The sequence below is a fragment of the Cuculus canorus genome, chromosome 1 (assembly GCF_017976375.1).
Source record: "Cuculus canorus isolate bCucCan1 chromosome 1, bCucCan1.pri, whole genome shotgun sequence".
NCBI classification, from domain to species: domain Eukaryota; kingdom Metazoa; phylum Chordata; class Aves; order Cuculiformes; family Cuculidae; genus Cuculus; species Cuculus canorus.
In genome coordinates, this window is record NC_071401.1 from 23,177,919 (window position 1) to 23,196,152 (window position 18,234).

An 18,234-nucleotide genomic window follows, 5' to 3' on the forward strand; every position below is an offset into this window, starting at 1 on the left:
TTACAAGACAGATGCTGAAGCTGCACAGCACAGGAGAGCACAGCGGAGCCGTGGGGCTCACAAGGGAGAGTGAATGATGGAAAAGGAGTGTAAAGCACTAGGCCTAGCCTTTTTCATTTAAGGACTGGAAAAATAACGTGTTGGGGCCTGGTTGTTTCCAACTTAGATTTCCTGAAGAGAAGCTGAAGAAACTCTCAGGAGGTGTTTCTCCCTGGACATGGGCCTGTATTACTCTCATATGTAAATGACTGTCTAAAGGGGCTTCTATAATGCCCAAGGCAGAGTTTTAGGCTAGCGGCAGTCCTGTCCCATTCAGAAATGGGGCAAGTAGGCAATGTGTTAAAATAACACATGAGCAGTAATGGTTGACGATTCTCTGGGAAAACCGCCACAGAAGCATCTCCCCTTTCCTTTATAGAAAAAGGAACTCTGGTCCTGTGGCAGCATCTTTCGATGGAAGTGCCAAAGACGGAGAGCTGAAGAGTATCTGAGCCCCAAATTATTTCATATTCCTTTGTTAGTGGACTATATGTTCAGCCGTTTTGGCTCAGGGTGAGTGGCCCAAAATTTTTAATGCATGGGATACATATTTGAGCCTTTAAACAGTGTTTTACAGTTCTTCCATGCAACACTGCCTTCTGTGTAGGTCATTTTATTTATTTGTGTCTGTATTTTCACTGCCTTGCTCTTTCCATTGGTGCAGCTGAACAAGAGATTTAAGTAATGGGGAAAGTTGTGAGAAGGTAGTTGTGCATTTGAATTTTCTAAGATAGAAAATAGATAGCATTTTAATAGATAGATAGATAGCATTTTAAATTATTTCAGTGAGTATCCATCTCCTTTGTTTTTTTCTTTCCCCCACCTTCAAGCTGTGCTTTGCCATGGGAAGATGAGATTTAAAACACACCGTACAGCAGCAAATAAATATTGCCAGTAACTGGCATTATTTTCTTCACCAAAAGCGTTACCGGGCACTGGACCAGGCTGCCCTGGGAGGTGGTTGAGTCACCATCCCTGGAGGGGTTTAAAAGGCAGATGTATGAGGTGCTTGGGGACATGATTTAGTAGTGGACAGGTACAGTTGGGCTTGATGATCTCAAAGGTCTTTTCCAACCTAATGATTCTATGATTACATCCAGCCCAAACTTTAGCAGTTCTTGGGATAACTCGCCAACCACCTTTTGCTGCTCAGGGGAAAGCAGTGGAAAACACCGTTGATTGGTGGTGGAATCACTCTTGGAGTTCTCGGGCAAAGTTCAAGCTCATTTCTCCTCCTTCAGATCATCCTGAAGAGGCGCAAAACGTTTGCTGAAGGGAAGCTTGGGCAGGGGAAGAAGCAAATCTTCCGCATGGGACACGGCCCGGTTCGGGTGCAGAGCCCGAGGAGGGAATCACTGTCTCTCCCGAGCGAGCGCAGCCGGGTTTTCAGGGAGAAGGTAATGACATCCGCGAATAACACGGAAGGGGAGGAAAATAACGTGATTGTTTCCGCCCGGTTTCGAACCGGGGACCTTTCGCGTGTTAGGCGAACGTGATAACCACTACACTACGGAAACCGCCCTGGCGAAGAATTCTTCCGCAGCTCCCTTTCACCGCGTAACAAAGAGGAGAGGGCAGATTCTCTCTAAGGGTTATTTTGGAGTTCTATCAAGTGATCAGCCTCTCTCGGGCCCGGGCAACACGAAGGGGGACATCCGTCAGCCGCGTTTAACGAGACAAAGGCTGCTTACAGAATGTATTTCCCACTTACATGCATATTACTCTCCAAGGACTACTTTTAATGTTATTATGAACTTCACAGCAGTCAAAACTCTTGCTGCTTTGGAGCTGGCTCCAGCTGTCTGCCTGGCCTTGGCTTTAGGATAGAAAATACTGCAAACAGAGGTGGTAACAGAAGAAGAGACTCCTGTTCAGCCCCGATCATGCTTCACACAAGGCATTATCATCGTCAAAGAATGAACAGTGTCTGGAAAAACATTTTGTGAAAGAAAACAAGCCGTCAGGGGGACATTGCGTCTAACTTTAAAACAAAAAAAATGCAATTATTCAGGTGAAAACCGATTATACTTTAGCTGAAATAGAGCATATTTCACACACTGTACCAGTAACTGCTTCTGCTACTACACAGCGAAGGCTTTGGGGCTGCCAAGCAGCTCCCGGGCAGCTCCGAGCGGCGCCGCCCGCATCCACCCACGTGAGGTGGGGGAGGGAAAAAAGTTTCTCCCAGCGTCCCTGGGTGGGCTCGAACCACCAACCTTTCGGTTAACAGCCGAACGCGCTAACCGATTGCGCCACAGAGACGCGCTGTGGCACAGGTTAGCCCAGCTGCTGCTGCTGCCCGCTGCGAGCCTCTCTAGGCACGCTCCGGCACCTCAGTGTCTTTCTTGTACTGAGGAGCTCAAAACTGAAAACTGAACACAGGATTCGAGGTGCAGCGTCACCTATACCAAGTACAGAGGCAGAGTTAATGCCCTGGTCCTGCTGGCCGTGTTGTTTCTGATACAAGCCAATGTGCTGCTGGCCTCTTGGCCACCTGGGCACACTAACACCTCCAGGTCCTTCTCTGCCGGGCAGCTTTCCAGCCACTCCTCCCCAAGCCTGTAGCGCTGCATGGTGGTGTTGTGTCCCAAGTGCAGGACTCTGCACGTGCCCTTGTTAAACCTCACCCCGCTGGCCTCAGCCCATCCATCCAGCCTGCCCAGATCCCTCTGCAGAGCCTCCCAACCCTCCAAGAGTTCCCACTTCCTCCCAGGTTAGTGTCATCTGCAAACTTACTGAGGGTGCATCTGATCCCCTCAGACGAGGTGCTCAGGGACATGGTTTAGTGGCAGATAGGAATGGTTGGACTCGATGATCTAAGAGGTCTTTTCCAACCTAATGATTCTATGATTCTATATTGATTTTCCCCTCTGCTCCACTTCGAGGTATATCTTCTGCCCTGATTCATTTGTCAGTGTTTCCCCTTTCCATTAGCTCTTGCAAATAATTATCAAAAGTATTCAAACTTTGTGTGATGAATTCAGCTTTCTGTTCCTCAAGTCTCTGGTCACAAATGGTCATTTTACTATTGAAATAATTGGGGAAAAAAAGATGTTGGATACTCTGGCCACCTATTAAGCAGTAGGCCAGTGCTTTTTTGGTCTTCCTCATACTCCCAGAGCTTCTGCTTGCCTGCTGGTCTGTCTCTAAAGGAAGCTCTCAGGCTCCCACCTGCAATTGTGACATCAATAAACAGAACTTTAAACTCATTTTTTTTCTTGCTTGTCTACTCTCCCTTACTCCTATGGGAAATGCCACAGAACAACAGGTGAGGGGGGGAAAAAAGGAAGGAGTATTCTTCAGAGTGAAAAAGCAAACAGACACCAAAGCCTGTGATTAAAACCACTGTACATCAGGAAACACATTTTCACTGCGAGCACGACTGAGTCCTGGCACAGGTTGCTCAGGGAGGTTGTGGAGTCTCCATCCTTAGAGATATTCAAAAGCTCACCAGATACAGTCCTGAGCAGCTTGGTCTAGGTGTCCCTGCTTGAGCCGGCAGGTTGGACCAGATGGCCTCCAGAGGTTCTTTCCTACTTCAACCTTTCTGCGATTCTTTGAATTTCTTCCCGTGACAGTGTGGCTGTTTGCCAGGACTGTCTGGGGGCCACCCTGGTGATGCCACAAGGCATTGCAATGGCTGCTGAGATGCTGCTTCTTGGGAGCAACAGAGGGAAAGATGACAGAGAGGAAATCCGAAGAGGTGGCTCTGCCACGCATTGGGCACGCTCAGACCCTATGAATCACTGCCTTCTTTGGAAATCAGGGGGCTTTGCCAAGAAGGCCTCAGAAGGAGCTGCCCTGCTCAGTTCTCCGGTCTCCCAATGGCAAAGAAAATATCAAATCTGCAGATGTGCCCAATTCAGAGGTGGGTTTCCAGCATCTTGTGGAGCGGCTCAGATTCAAACTGTTTTCACTATGTTACATTTGAGCTAAGCCTGCTGAAATATAATGAAGATAAACCCAAAAAACTGCTCGGGGAAGGTGAGCCCCAGGACACAGACTGTTACACAGGGGCTTGCTGGCAAGGCAGGAGCTATAGAAATGAACCCGAGGGTAAAGCACAGCCGTGGGGATGTCGGTGATGTGATGCTCACACATAAAGCGAAATTTTTCTCAGGAGAGCGGTGGATGAGACACAGAGGGTGAGGAGGAGGCTGCACTGGGCTGCCTGGAGGCACTACAGGCTCTTGCTTCAAGCGCTGTGTTTTGAACTGAATTTGGGCAAATGGAGTGTGAAGACAGTAATGAAAAGGATGAAATCTGGGATATGTGGAGAAGGAGGGGTTTTCTAGGTGGTGGTCTGACTGCTTCCGTAGTTTCATTCTGTTGACTGGGAAAAATGAATACAGTATTTGATATAAGGGAGAATTTCTTTACCATGAGGGTTGTGAGGCACTGCCACAGGTTGCCCAGGGAAGCTGTGGCTGCCCCATCCCTGGAGGTGTTCAAGGCCAGGATGAATGAGGCCTTGGGCAGCCTGATCCAGTGGGATGTTCCTACCCATGGCATGGGTGTTGGAAATAGATGATCTCTAAGGTCCCTTCCAAACCAAACTATTCTATGATTTTAAAAAAACTGCAATGTTTCCCTTTTCTTTGTGTTGCACTCCATGTTTCCAGCTCTGTTCATGCTCTTCTTTCGGTTTTTATCAGGCCCTGAAAAGGACCTGATGCTGAACTGACTGATGTGACAGCAAGTGGTCACACACATTATATATTTGGTGGTTCTGTGGTGCTTTAAGTTTTCAAAGCACTGTGCTAATATTAACCCATCAGTTCAAAGGGCTTGTGCCCCATTGCATTTATGATAAAGTGTGATGGCTACATGTCGCCTGACATTTATGTACAGGAACTTCACAGAAGCAGCTTTCATTTTATTAGGACACACACTTTTACTGAAGTCTTTACAGTCAAGCACTGAGCAGAGTGCATGAGAGGGGAGAAGAGACAAACATTCTAAAAGATATTTATAAATCTGTGTTCCCAGTTCTTTCCTCTTCAGTATGTGAGCAATTCTATGAAAGGGTTATTTTGACTGGCTGCTTAAGATTTCCAGAGAAGGAGATGAATGTGCAGAAAGCCTCACAGTGCAACTGGAAAAGCTCGCTGGCTTTGCACATTTTCATGAGCTTCATGGCTCACTCTGTCAAGGTTATCTTCCTTAGACAGGAAGATGCGGATTTCCAGTAGCAATGCAGCAAGCACAAGGGCTGAGGTCTGACATCAGCTGCTGAAGCGTGGAATTATCTGTGCCTGGAGAGCATGACTGCAACTGGGGGTTACAGCAGATACAGGCACCTTTGCATCTTTTTTATATATTTTTTTCCTGCTTGAGAAAATCCTCTATTCCAATGACCAGGTGGGATATGATGGAGGTGTTTTGCACCAATATTTCTGCCAGGTGGACCGTTGCTTTCAGGTGATGCCAAATTTGCCTGACCCAGACAGTGATCCTGTGTGTATGCCACAAACAGGGAGGCAAGAACTGCTCATGTTTTTAGGTCTCAGGGAGAGGGAACAATTTGATGTCTATGTATGGCAGAACCTGTTTGCAGAGATATTCCAGTTCCATCTTTGTCCGCCCTTGCCAAGGCCATTCCCCAAATTGCAGGACAACTGTGAGAACCTCCTTCCACCCTGCAGCTATTCCAGAGCCAAGGGGTCTGAAAAGATAATATTCTCTCCTCAAGCAGTTTCTGCTCTGTCTAACCATAATCACGACAGTGTTTCTCTGCCTTGGTAAAGGGACAGATCTTCTTCAGTGTCTCTTATATCCTCTTGATTTCCTCTGCTTTTCCTTAAGCAGAGACCTTAGGGTATTGTTGCTTTAAAAAAAAAAAAAACCCCAAAAACCCCACAATTCTCATTTTAAGGTAGAGATATCAAACAGATTCTCACTGGCAGAGATTCTTTTTTTGCCCTGCAAACACAGAAATTAGCTTAGCAAGCCCTGGAATTGAGGTAATAGTTCTGATGTTGTTTTTTTTTTTTCTTCAGGAAGGAGTGTGAAGCCCTCTTTTCCTCCATGCATAAGTGAGGGATTAATTTGGAAAGAGCCTTGGCAAGAGGAAGTCATGGGCTGGGTTTCCAGCACAGTGCTGCTGGCAGGTCCTGCAGCAGTGTCGGGGGACAGAAGGGGGACAGAAGGGAGTCTGGGGGGGCAGAGCAGAAGAGAAAAGCAAGGATAAGGATGAGTGAGAGGTGCTGAGTGGCAGAGAAGCAAAGAGGTGGAAAACAAAGAATGGGAGGAGGAGAAAGAGAAGGCAACAGCAGCACAAGCCTCACAATCTGGCCTGTCCATGGGAGTTTTAGGTGAGGGTGGTGAGGAGTGGGGTGTTGGCATTTTGGCAGGCTGAGAGAGTTGGGCTTGTTTAGCCTAGAGAAGGCTCCAGGGACACCTTGTAACAACCTTCCAGTCCTTAAAGGGGACCTACAGGAAAGAAGGGCAAGGGCTCTTTATCAGGAAATGCAGTGATAGGATCAGGAGTAATTGTTTTAAGCTGAAAGAGGGGAGATATAAAATAGATACTAGGAAGAAATTTTTTACTCTGAGAGTGGTGAGTCACTGCAACGGGTTGCCTGAGGATGCTGTGGCTGCCCCATCCCTGGAGGTGTTCAAGGCCAGGGTGGATGAGTCTTTGAATAACTTGATGTAGTGGAAGGTGTCCCTGCCTGTGGCAGGGGGATTGAACATGGATGATCTTTAAGGTCCCTTCTGACTCAAAGGATTCTATGATTCTATGATTATGGCAACTTCAGACCTTAGCAGCCTGATTCCTACTCCTGAGACTCCTATGAGAGTCCTGCCAAACTGAAGCCATCTTTGGGAAGTCTATGAAAGCAGGGAAGGATGTGCATTTTGTGTGACAAATTGGAGCAGCTCTCAGAGCATGCTCATCTGCTTTTACTGCTCCTTGCAAAAGCAAGCCTCGAGCTATCTGGTAGGTTGACACTGGTGTAAAACAGGCAGAAGAAAAAGAAGTATTAGTGCTTGCTGTGGGAGGATGGCTGGGATTCATCCTACTGTGGATGCCCTGAGGACCTGTGCTGTCTCCTTCACCCTCTCCCATCAGCAGCTCCCTCCTGCCTGCACATGTCCATGCACAGGTCCTTTCTTCACAGCATGGCACTAGACTCTGTTTGGCAATATTCCTCTTCTGACTTAATTCCATAACCACTTTTAGGTGATGGGTTTTCCTCTTCAGATTTGTAGAACCTTAGTATTAAATACCATTCTTAAATACCAGCTATGATCCTGTGCTCAGTAGGCCACAAAACATAAACTTTGATGCTATAAGAAAAGGCTGGTTTGTGGGGAAAAAGAGAACCTCAGTCCTAATAAAAGTATTTGGCCTAATAAAAGGTTGACTCTCAACCTTGATACTATTATAGCCTTGCTGCTCACACACTTGTGTCTGTGTAGACTATAGAAAGACAGCTGCCTTCTATTAAGTTACCAGAGGGTCACAACTCACAGTTAACAACCTGCCCCTCCAGCAATGTGTTTTGGCATATTTTCTTGTACTGAAAGTACCTGGGAGTTTTCCATATCTAGTAATAGAGATGATAATAATTTGCATAACAGGGAAACTGGATGGAAACACTGTTGTAGGTAAATGTGTCCCCATCGAACAAGATTAATTTTGCAGCTTGGCATCTGCTAGGATGTGCTACCGGACTATGTCTCATCCAGAGATAGGAAACCATATATCTGGTAGTGGTTTGGATGCTAGGTGGCACTGAGACATTCTGGATAGCATGAGTTGGAGGACAGACAGACAGGCAGATGGAGCAGAATTTTTCCAGGGCTCAGTCCAGTGAAAATATTGCTTTTACTAGTGTTAAATCCCTGCTAAATGTAAGAATTTTCTATAAGGCTTTTCCCCATTAGAATACGGGCAAAAAGGATCAGAATGGTTGTGGTTGGTGAGTGTTGACCACTTTGGATGAGGATGCTTTCCAGTGATCTAGCAGAAGCTGTGGGACTTTCTGCAGCCATCCAACACTGCAGCCTGTGCTTCCCTGCCACTTCTGTCATGGGGTCAGAGCTGAGGCGTTAATGTGCTGCAGCAATTGTGTTCAGCTGTATCTCGCTTGGACAACTAAAATTTGGGTTCAATTGTGAAGTGTGAGCCTGTAAAATGCTGAGTGCTGGCAGCTGTCTCTGCCTTCCAGGGATTTATTTGCAGAAGGAATGAAGCAAGATCCATCCTGGTAATCAAATATGTATTCTTGTGCCCACCTGTGATGCTCGCAGCATTTGTGTACTGCCTGTTCAAACACACCAGATGCATTGGGAGCTTTTCCTTGTGACCTGGAGACCTGGGATCTCCCTGCTGCTGAGGCTGATGGAGGTGTGACCAGAGTCTGAGAGGAGCAGTGTTCTTGAGACTCCCGGGCATTATTTCTCCTCGCAGCTGCTTTTGGTGTGGTCAAGCACTTGCAGGAAATGACACAATAGCCTGTCTGTTCTCTCCCAGCCTCCGTGCTCTTCCACATAGCTAGCAAAATGCTCAGACGTATTTTAGATATCGTTTCTATTTCGCTCCTGTGCAAGAAGGACAATAGATACATTTCCACACTATATATCCTCTCAGATAACAGATATATAAGCTCTTGTTTCTCTGGGCTTCATCTGTATGTGATGAAGAAGGGAGGAAGCCTGTGGCTGTGTTGCTCTGACCCACACGCAAGCACAGGGTGCTGCCACTCTCCTATGAAACCATAGGAAGTGTTCATGATTCAAGATAAGAAAGGCCTTCACTTCCTCTTGTGCTTGCAGGGCTGAGCTACCACCAAGGCTGCACGTTCCACCCTGAGAGCCTGCTTACGAAATGGACCGGGAAACCCTGGGAAGCATTGTCCTGCTCGCCATCGTCACCTTGATTAGTGTTGTCCAGAATGGTAAGACAAAAATAAGCATCTATTTAAGGGCTAAAAGGGAGCTGAGAAAAGTTTGGTATGATGTACGCTGATCTGATCTTTGGATAGCTAATATCTAGTTATAAGTGTGTGTGTTCTTATGCATGAATTTGGCTTTAAAAAGTCTTCTAAGCATATGATTTTGTATGCTGTTGTTGTAGTATCTTGGCAAGCGTAAAGTCCTAATCTGCGATATTCTGGAGTGAGTTTGTTATACATATGTCAGCTAATGAAAAGAATAATATGTTGCGATACCCTGTGACAGCATGCATTTTAATGCAATGCCTGGGACCTCCTTTCCTGGATGAAGTCCCTAATGTGGGCAGCCGGGGCTGCTTTCCAGCCAGAGCCCTGCTGCCATGGGCAGGGGCTCCAGAGGCTGCAGTGGGTCAAACTTTTGCATGGAGATGGGCAAAGGGAGCAAAACTTCACTGACTCATCAGAGGAGCATGTTCAGGTTGTCAGCATGCAGTTCTCCTGCATCTCCAGGTCTTACAGTCCAACAGATCCCAATTAACCATGGTCCCAAGAACACTGTGCATTTCCTGCAATGGAGAAGTTTCCCTTTTTAGCTTTTATTCAGACCTCTGAAGTCTTTAATATTTTTCAGGATTTTTTAAATACAGCAATAAGTTCCTCTCTTGTGCAAAACTGCTTTTAACTGGATCATCATCTCTTACAAATAATCATTTTAGAAGGAAATTCTGCCTAGAATCCAAATAAGGGAGTGAGCTTTGCCACAGCTACATTGATATTTCCCAGGTTCAAGGAGAGTCAGCAGTGGGATGGGGGCTTATGCAAATGCTATAAATCTTCTGTGAAGGTTTTTTGTTATGAATGGGAGATCCCAATGAGTGCAAATCCTGCGTTTGGTCTCAGGAAATGGGCTATTCTTGGGCTGCTGCAGAAAGTGGAAGTGGTGGGAGCATAAGACCAAAAGCAAAAAAAAGCGAGTTGCAAACTGATTTAGCTTTGACATAGACGCTAAATGCCACATTGTTTAGCCCAGTGCTGTTTTCTGGTAAATGCAATGTGTGATGCCACGAGAATATGGTGTGTTGAGATCAGAGCACATACTCCAATTAAAAAAAAAAAATGTTATATATACATTTCTTGCTATTTAAGCAGATGACTTTATGTACAGTTTATTTCCTCTCACTCTGAGACCCAGCTGTTTACTTTTCAGTCTTACATATAGTTTTGCCTCATGGAAATCTGGTTTTGAGGTTATTGACCCAACTGCTGCAGATGGGTAGTGCGGTGCTCTGCAGAGGACTTAGTGTGCCAAGCATGAGTGGCACACAGCACTAAACCATGCTTTCCGTCAGTGCGTCATCTGATTTCCTTTTCCTAAGCTTTCTGATATGTAGTCTTGCAACAAATACAATAATTAAGGCAGTAGAAATGCTTGCCAGGGGATATCAGTTGTACTGAACACCTGCTATGAGTCTGGTTCAGAAAGCAATTGGACAACTACTTGACTGTCTTTAAGTATATGAAGTCAGTACCAGGTAAATTTGGGTTTGTGTGCTTTTCTGCATCTGGTACAGGATTAGAAAACAGTTTGGGTGAATACTGCTATTCGCAAAGCTGGAGGTGGGCTGTGGTGCTGCCCCAGACTGATGTCCATTTATTGTCACTATGTTCATGTAAGAAATCTTGGTAACCTACAGAATGACTCATGTGGCCAGATGCTGCTGTCACACAGGTAGTTTTGGTTTTGTCCATTCATCAGAGAGATGTTGCAATTCATCAGCATTTAGGGTAAATCAGTGGTCACATTGAGCAGATCAAGATGAAGGGAGAAAAGCGAAGTCAACGGAAAGAGGGGCAACCTGTACGTCTGCCTGAACTCACTAGGCTGGAGTTTCAGCATATAGTTTCTGTTGGTATGAACTTGTGAAACAGCCAGGCTTGGACTGAATGCTGGTACACTGACTTGACCAGAGTGGGACTACATTGATTCAGGCTGAGGGCATTCTATGCAGCTCTGGAGCCTCAGGGCATCATCTCCTGAGGCAACTGAATTAAACCCCTCAGCCCCAGCCCTGCTCTGCTTGGTCAGGTAATGCTGGCTTGTCTTGAAGTTCAGAGTAATGAGCAGGAAGTATAACCACGATGTTGCAAGCTGCTTCACACTGTAGTTTCCCATTTTCCCAGAGCCAAGCTAACAGGAACTCAATGCTGCTGAGATAGAAGCATAGACCTGCAGCAAGATCTACCCCTGGATGTGATCTGTCAGCTGTGCTCCAGTCCTTTGCAGAGCTTCAGCCCAGCTGAGCCTCAGGCAGCCAGGACTGACCTCTTAGACTGCTTTCTGGGGAGATTTTGGGAGCCTGCAGGGCATGTGATATTCACAGGGCTAAGGAGCTGCAAAACCAGGGAGCCACTTTCAGGCAGAAAAGCTCACCTGAATCAGGAGGCTTTACCTCTCCATATGATGGGTTCCATTCCAATTTGCTTGGGCCTTCACCTTGAGGGTCCATGTTGTCCTGAAGGAAATACAGCGACTGAAGTGGGTTGGAGGTGATCAGCTCAAGGATTTTCTCTAGAAAGGAGATGGACTTCTCATGCGAGGTGGTTGTCTAAGCTCTTTCTTGAGTCAATGGAGGTAGATTAGTACTGCAGTGGGGTGGTTTCTCTCATGCCAGCATCTCTCCCTGAGGGATGGATGACCTCTGAAGGTGCCTCTCCTGTGTCTGCGGGAGGAAAACATCCATATCCCCAGCACTTCTCAATGTCTCTTAAGTGAGGTTAGACAAAGCCTCCTCCTCATCCATTGTGCAGGTGTACACGATAACCCTACCTCCAGCCTTTTCCCTAATGCACAGTTTATTGACCAAGGATCTAAACAGTATGTCAGAGACAGCAAGAGTTTCCAGGACAGAGCCCTGGACCTCCACAGCCAGATCCTTTCCAGGGCACCCAGCAACCCTATGCATGCACAGCCCTCATCCCAGAGACTGCACTAGGGGTGTCACCACTGGCATCTCCAAGTTCTTGTCCTCAGTGACCACTGTCACACTGGACATGTCTGGGTTCATCTTGATGGCTCTTGGCATCTTGGAGCCTCTCTGCAGTAGCACACTGATATTTGGGAAGTGGTAGCACCTACAACAGCAGAGAAGGAGAGATAAATATAGCTTAGTCTTGACTTTCTCTGAAGCTGTGGCATCTTCCAGTGATTTCATGTACACGCTTAAAGGAAGGGAGGACGTGTGCTACATATCCCAGTGAGCCCCTTGCAGTCCCAGACCTGCAGGAAGTGGTTTCCTGTCACAGCAGCTTTGCACTGTACAAAAAAGTTACCATCCAACCTAGTCCTCTTCAAGCAGATCCTCTTAGATCCTGTAGGCAGTTCAATAACCCCATGCCAAAGGCTGGGACAGCATGCAGACGGAGATGCCCAGAGCTCTTGGTTGCTGTGCTGTCTGCTCTGGGTTCCTCCAGGCCCAGTTCCTCCACGAGGCAGCCAGTGCACCACAGTGGGAGCCTCTGCAGCCTGCCTCACTGTGGGAATGCGGGCTGAAAGTACTGTGGATTTTTCTAGAGAAAGGCAGTGTGTACCCAGAGAATCACTCAATACTCGAAGGCAAAAAACTCAGTAGCTTTTAGCGAAAGCGATGGAAGTACAAAAGATCCACTCACAGCATCAGTGAGAGGGGAAAAGAGAAGTATCTCTTCAGATTCCAGGGATGAAATCCTGCAGCTTATCAAGTTACACTTTATGGTTATAATAATGTCTTTTCTGATGGGTTATCTTTTATGTATCTTTGACTAATATTCTAAACCATAGAGTGATTTGGGTACACTGAGGTAGGTTGCACAATAACACAAAGCTTGCAGCTTGTAGCCTGTCAGGGCTCTGTCGGGTGCGTTTATACACATGATTGATGGTCTCTGGTTTAGTGTCATCAGATAAAACGTGTTTATCAAGTGCATGATACATTATCTTGAGGTGATGCATTTTTGCAGCAACTAATGCCTTGACACAACACTTTGCTTAAAAGGAGGAGACACACAAGATGGACACGTAAAGATTAGCCCTTAAGACCTGGTTTTCATTGGGCCTTCCTGGAAAATGAACCAGCCCTGAGGATATCCCTGGTTTGGCAAATGAGTATCGTTAAAAGGGAAGAGGCTTCCTTGTCTCCCTGCTTTATTAGAGATTGAGAATTTGATTTGGCAGCTCTGACTAGAAAGACTTTTACCCCACTGGGGCCACAAATGACAGCATCTGGGCTGTACTTCTGCAGCAGACAGAGGTGTGGTCTGCCAGAGGTGCAGTACGGGATGAGGGCTCAGAGGTGAAAGTATGCTACCAGTCACATATAAACCTGTAAGGTGTCTGAGGTCACATCACACCGTGCCTTTGCACAGAGGGTTTGATTATAACTTGGTGACAGAGCATGCATGCTGGCCACATCCTGCACCTCCACACAGCCATGTCCTGTCCCGCTGTCCAGTCTGGATGCTCATGAGAAGAGCTGAGCCCACAAAGCCCAGCTCCTCTGATATCTCCACATTACATCTCAGATCAAACACTTTGTGCTTTTTCAACAGCTTTTTTTGCTAGCAAAGTGGAGCATGAAAGCAAACACTGCAATGGCAAAGGGTTCCAGCGGCCAGGATCCTCAGCTTTCGACCGCGTCTACACTGCCAAGTGAGTAGGCAAGCCCTGAGGGGCCAATGGGGACAGATTAGGGTTCAACGCTCTCTTCGTTAGGGTTTTATCCAAATGCTTTTGCCGTCCAGACTTTGCTCAGCAGTCCCATTACTGTGTCCATTGCAGTGGCATTTAGACCTGCAGTTCTCCAGTATGTTTACCGGTGAACCCAGCTCCTTTCTGAACACTGGGTGCTGTATTTATATTGGACTTGCAGGCCTTGTGTGTATTATGTCCTTTCATTTGGAACCCCATTCCCCCAGCAGTACCTAATGCTCGAAGCGTGATACAAGCACAGCCCGGTGTCTTGAGGGCACTGTGAATCAAAAGGAAAGAGCCAGCAGAAAGATGCTGACTTGCTGAGGTGTGGGTCAATGGCAGAGTTTGTACAAACCCCTCAGTCCCCAGCAGATCCCTTGGCATGCAGCTCTCCACTTATTCGCCATATTGGTGCTTCTCGTCTTTGACGTTCCTTCAGAGAGAGCAGAGGGGAAAATTGTTTCCAACAGAGAATAGAACATAAAATATTTTTTATTACCCATGAAATACTGACACTATGTTTGAAACTGGATGGAATGTCCAGGTGCTGCCCTTCACTGGTGCGCAACCTCTGCCAAGAGCAGAGTGCTTCCCCTTTGGAAAGCATTCCCAGCTGAAAAAGGCAGATGGAAATCATTCCTGTTCCCCTGCAATGACACATGTTAATGCTGTGAGACTCCTGTTTGTGATATGATTCTCCTTTTGTTGGTTTCATGCAGCTTTCAATGCCACTAGTTTGATTAATATGATTTATTTACAAGGATTTTCCAAGCCAATGGAGCACACAGCATCTATTATACATGTGCCATGATCAAACAGGTTAGAGGAGAAAAGTGGTTTTCACAGGTGCCAGGTGTGTGCGCAGGGCAGCTTGTTTTCCTCACCAGGCAGGACAAAGGCATCTATTATCTGAGTGAGGAAACAGGGCAGCAAATGTGTGGGCGAGACAGCCAACACATCTGAACACTGACATACCAGCCAACCCCCAGCATCTGTCTGTCACAGGCAGGTTGGGGGCTTCCCACTGCTCTGGGGTAAAAGCCCACCCACAGTGGTGTTAGTATAGCCCAAATTCACAACTCGCCATCCTTTGCTGGTGAAACGCACCATTTTTGTTTCCTTTTACCCCATGTTCTGATTTCTCTCTGATAAATTCTTTTCTAGCCAGAACTGTGGACACGCATACCCAACATTTCTGGCTGTGCTTTGGTGTGCTGGTCTTCTCTGCAGCCAAGGTAATACTCACTTTTTTCACCTTTCAACCTCACACTACTTTCAGCAAGAGTTTAGTGAGCGCTTCAGAGGTTACTTTTCCGGGGATCAAATTCTCCCACAGCTGGGTAACCTGTCTAACCCAGCTACTCTGCTGCTACCCATGCTGTTTAGTTAGCACCATGATCCCTGGCATGGTTTATGCCAACAGAAGTGTTCCCAGACGTGATCTAGGACAGTCTAGGCCAGGGACATTTCATACACGGGCATTACGGATGAGACCCCTATGTTCTGGGTGAAAGGTTTAGATGCTGGATTCTGTGTTATTCACCCATGGGACTGAAAATGGGCTCATTTGATTAAATTGCCAGATCTGCCAGCCCTTCCCAGTGCTGAAGGCAGCCCAGCAGTATTTATCTGCATTTCTAAGTAAGATCCTGGTCAATACAATTGAGTTTACCTAAAGTTAAGATGAGTACTTTCCTGGGGTCCATGTCAATTCTTTTGGCAAGAGAGGAGTTTCTTGACCAGGTGAGCAGCTTTGGCCTGTAGGTGTGGGGAGAGCTAGAATTAGGGGGAAAAAAGGAAATGTCCCCTTTTCTGTGCTCAGAAATGAGTGTTAGACCACAGTATACTCCTCCACTTGCTCTTAGGGAAGTGCTTCTATTGGCTGCTTTTTATTTCTGGTGAAGGCAGTGCCTGAGGCAGCACCTCCTTTCCAAGCCCAGCATGACCCACACCTGGTTTCTGCAGCTGGCACAGCTGTGGGCAGGAATACACCCACAAAGTCTCCAGGAAAGCCAGGGTGAGGGCAAGGGAAGTAGGGAAGTGCTCTGTTCTCCACGCAAAGTTCTCTCTCCTGCTTCCAATGACTGTCCCATAGCTCAAGGTTGCACATTCCCATCTCCCAGTCCAGCCCAGGTAGCAGACGGGGAAGTATGTACAGAAAGACTTGTGCTGGTGTCTGTAACATGTCGATTTACTCTTTGCACAGCTCCTGCTGCCTTTGCTGGCCTAATGTACTTGTTTGTGAGGCAGAAGTACTTTGTGGGCTACCTTGGGGAAAGGACACAGAGGTAAGGACTTGCAGAGCCTGTTTACAAAAATCTGATGCAAAAGGTGCAGTGGCACTGGGAGTCATGGCAGCTGCAGGAACAGAGCAGATGCAGGAACAGAGCAGCTTCTCACAGCCTCTGCAAATGCATGTGTTTGTGCTGTTGTTTGCACAAGAAACTCCTTTTATATTGATAAAGTTTATTATGCACATGTGGAACAAGATTGTCCCACAACCTTTGGTGGCTAAGAAGACATATAGGTCCCTCTAAATAGCCACTTTTGTAAGCATCAGCCTATGCTGGTCAAATCCAGACCCAAACAGGTCCTGAAAATGGCACGTAAGAGCTCACAGCTGACCAGAGCAGCAATGCAAGGCAGAGCAGCAATTTGCCCTCTGCCTCTTAGCATCTGAGGTGTTTCAGATGGCGTCAACAGCAGAGTTCAAATCCGAGGACTTCTAGTGTGAGGTGATGTGTGTCAACAAATTACTTTTCCCCCTTTCTGTCTCCTCAGCACTCCTGGTTACTTGTTTGGAAAGCGCATCATTTTGTTCCTGTTTCTCATGTCTGTGGCTGGAATACTCAACTACTATCTCATCTTCTTTTTCGGAAGTGACTTTGAAATGCACATAAAAACGATAACCAGTGCAATCTCTCCATTGCTGCTCATCCCATAGCTCCCTGCAGCACTGAATGGGTCAATGTGCTTAACATATCGATACCTAGAAGCAACCATAATTCAACTGTTTAATAAATGAACCTGTAACCCTTTTAGATTGTTGTAAATCTCATGCTTGATGGGCTTTGTAGTTCGATTTAACCTTGCTTTTTCCTTCAGGAGAAAGATTTATCATGAGCATTTGGCACACTCAAGGAATGGTAACAACTTCCAGTGATATCTTTAGAGTTTTTTTCTATAAGTGCAGCTTGCAAGCTGGCTGCATGACTGGAAAGGATATTGTACGCTTGCTTCATAACTGTGTTGTACTTAGCTCTTGTCCGAAAGCCTAGCGTCATCCCTGACTGATGGTGCCCACAGTTACCCTCGTGCAGAGGCACAGCCTTTTGACAGCACTTCAGATGCCCCTTCCCAAATAAAGACACAGAGCAGCTCCTTCACCTACTCTTTCCCTCCCACTTGTTGATGAATGAGCTCCCACTGCTGCAAGAGGGTGGCAAACTGGTCACTGTCTGGTCTTCCTTGATAAATATTCATGTGTGTAAGGCTCTTGACACTGATCTCATTTACACTTCTGCCTTTTTGTTCTCTCAGAGCTATGGAAAAGGGTCTTGTGTGAATGAGGATCTGGTGTATTGGTGGTGGATTTGGTTTTGTTTTACTTGGCTTTGTTTAATAAAACTGTCTAAAAGGATGAAATCTGACTGCTCCCATCTTCTTTGCCTGATGTGTGATCCCAATGCTCTATGGCTCGGCAGCTGGACAGTAAGCAGAGCAAGGGGACTCGGGCTCTTTGTGCTGGCTACTAATTGCCCTGGGCAGGACCTCACAAGGAAGCAAATTTAACAACTCCCTCTCTATTAGCACGTTCAGTTTTCTGCCTCCATCACTAACAATGGTGTCCTACAGGTCCATACCATGGGGCAGCTTGATTAGACAAGCAGGCTGCAGTAAGCAAACGGGCTGGCACTATCTTTTTAAGCATTGTTATCCTATGAGTGCTTAAGCTTTTAAGCCTGTCTGATTACTGCATGCAGAATGGATAAAGCTGTATTTTATGACTCCTTTGGGAGGGACAGAGACTCCTTGCTACGTGAGAAGAGAGTTTGCAGAGCTGCTTTCAAAGAGAGGCACAGAAACCTGCCTGCCTTTGTACCACACCACACTGATGGGTTTTGCTGCTGCCGATGGGGCATAGGTACTTGTGCATGACAGCTCTCCTCTGTACCTGACCACGTCCACTGCCAAAATAATACACATCCTTTTTTTTTAATTATCTTCTACAGGAATTTTAGATGTGAAATATTAGTAATAAACATAATTATTGCTTAATGATAAGCTAATAAATGTTCTCACTGGTTAGAATAGCTAATTCAAAAAAATATAATCTAATCTCCTAACCTATAGGTGCTGGAACACCATATTCCTGGGCACAGCACTTATGTTCTTTCCCTCTCCTCCTTCTCAAGCAACCATAACACAATCAAAACCCTGCTTCACACCATTCTACTCTGCCCCTCTCTCTCCCCCTGTAGATCAGCAGCAGCTGCCAGCTCTTGGTAGTTACTCACCACCTCTCTTCCCCAGGGCTCACCAAGGGGTGGCAGAACCTCAGAAAGA

At 46.4% G+C, this 18,234-nt stretch overlaps 1 protein-coding gene and 2 non-coding genes across 3 annotated transcripts; 1 reads left to right on the forward strand and 2 right to left on the reverse strand.

Annotated features, from left to right (window-relative positions):
• Positions 1 to 1,483: 1,483 nt before the first annotated feature.
• Positions 1,484 to 1,556, reverse strand: TRNAV-AAC (transfer RNA valine (anticodon AAC)). Its single transcript has one exon. It is a non-coding gene; the product is annotated as a tRNA-Val (tRNA).
• Positions 1,557 to 2,227: 671 nt separating this feature from the next.
• Positions 2,228 to 2,301, reverse strand: TRNAN-GUU (transfer RNA asparagine (anticodon GUU)). Its single transcript has one exon. It is a non-coding gene; the product is annotated as a tRNA-Asn (tRNA).
• A 6,246-nt stretch (positions 2,302 to 8,547) lies between these two features.
• ALOX5AP (arachidonate 5-lipoxygenase activating protein) lies at positions 8,548 to 17,317 on the forward strand. Its single transcript, XM_009566475.2, has 5 exons — positions 8,548 to 8,945; positions 13,527 to 13,626; positions 14,833 to 14,903; positions 15,875 to 15,956; positions 16,450 to 17,317. The coding sequence occupies exons 1-5, from the start codon at positions 8,876 to 8,878 to the stop codon at positions 16,610 to 16,612; spliced, it is 486 nt and encodes a 161-aa protein (XP_009564770.1). The 5' UTR covers positions 8,548 to 8,875; the 3' UTR covers positions 16,613 to 17,317.
• Positions 17,318 to 18,234: the final 917 nt, after the last annotated feature.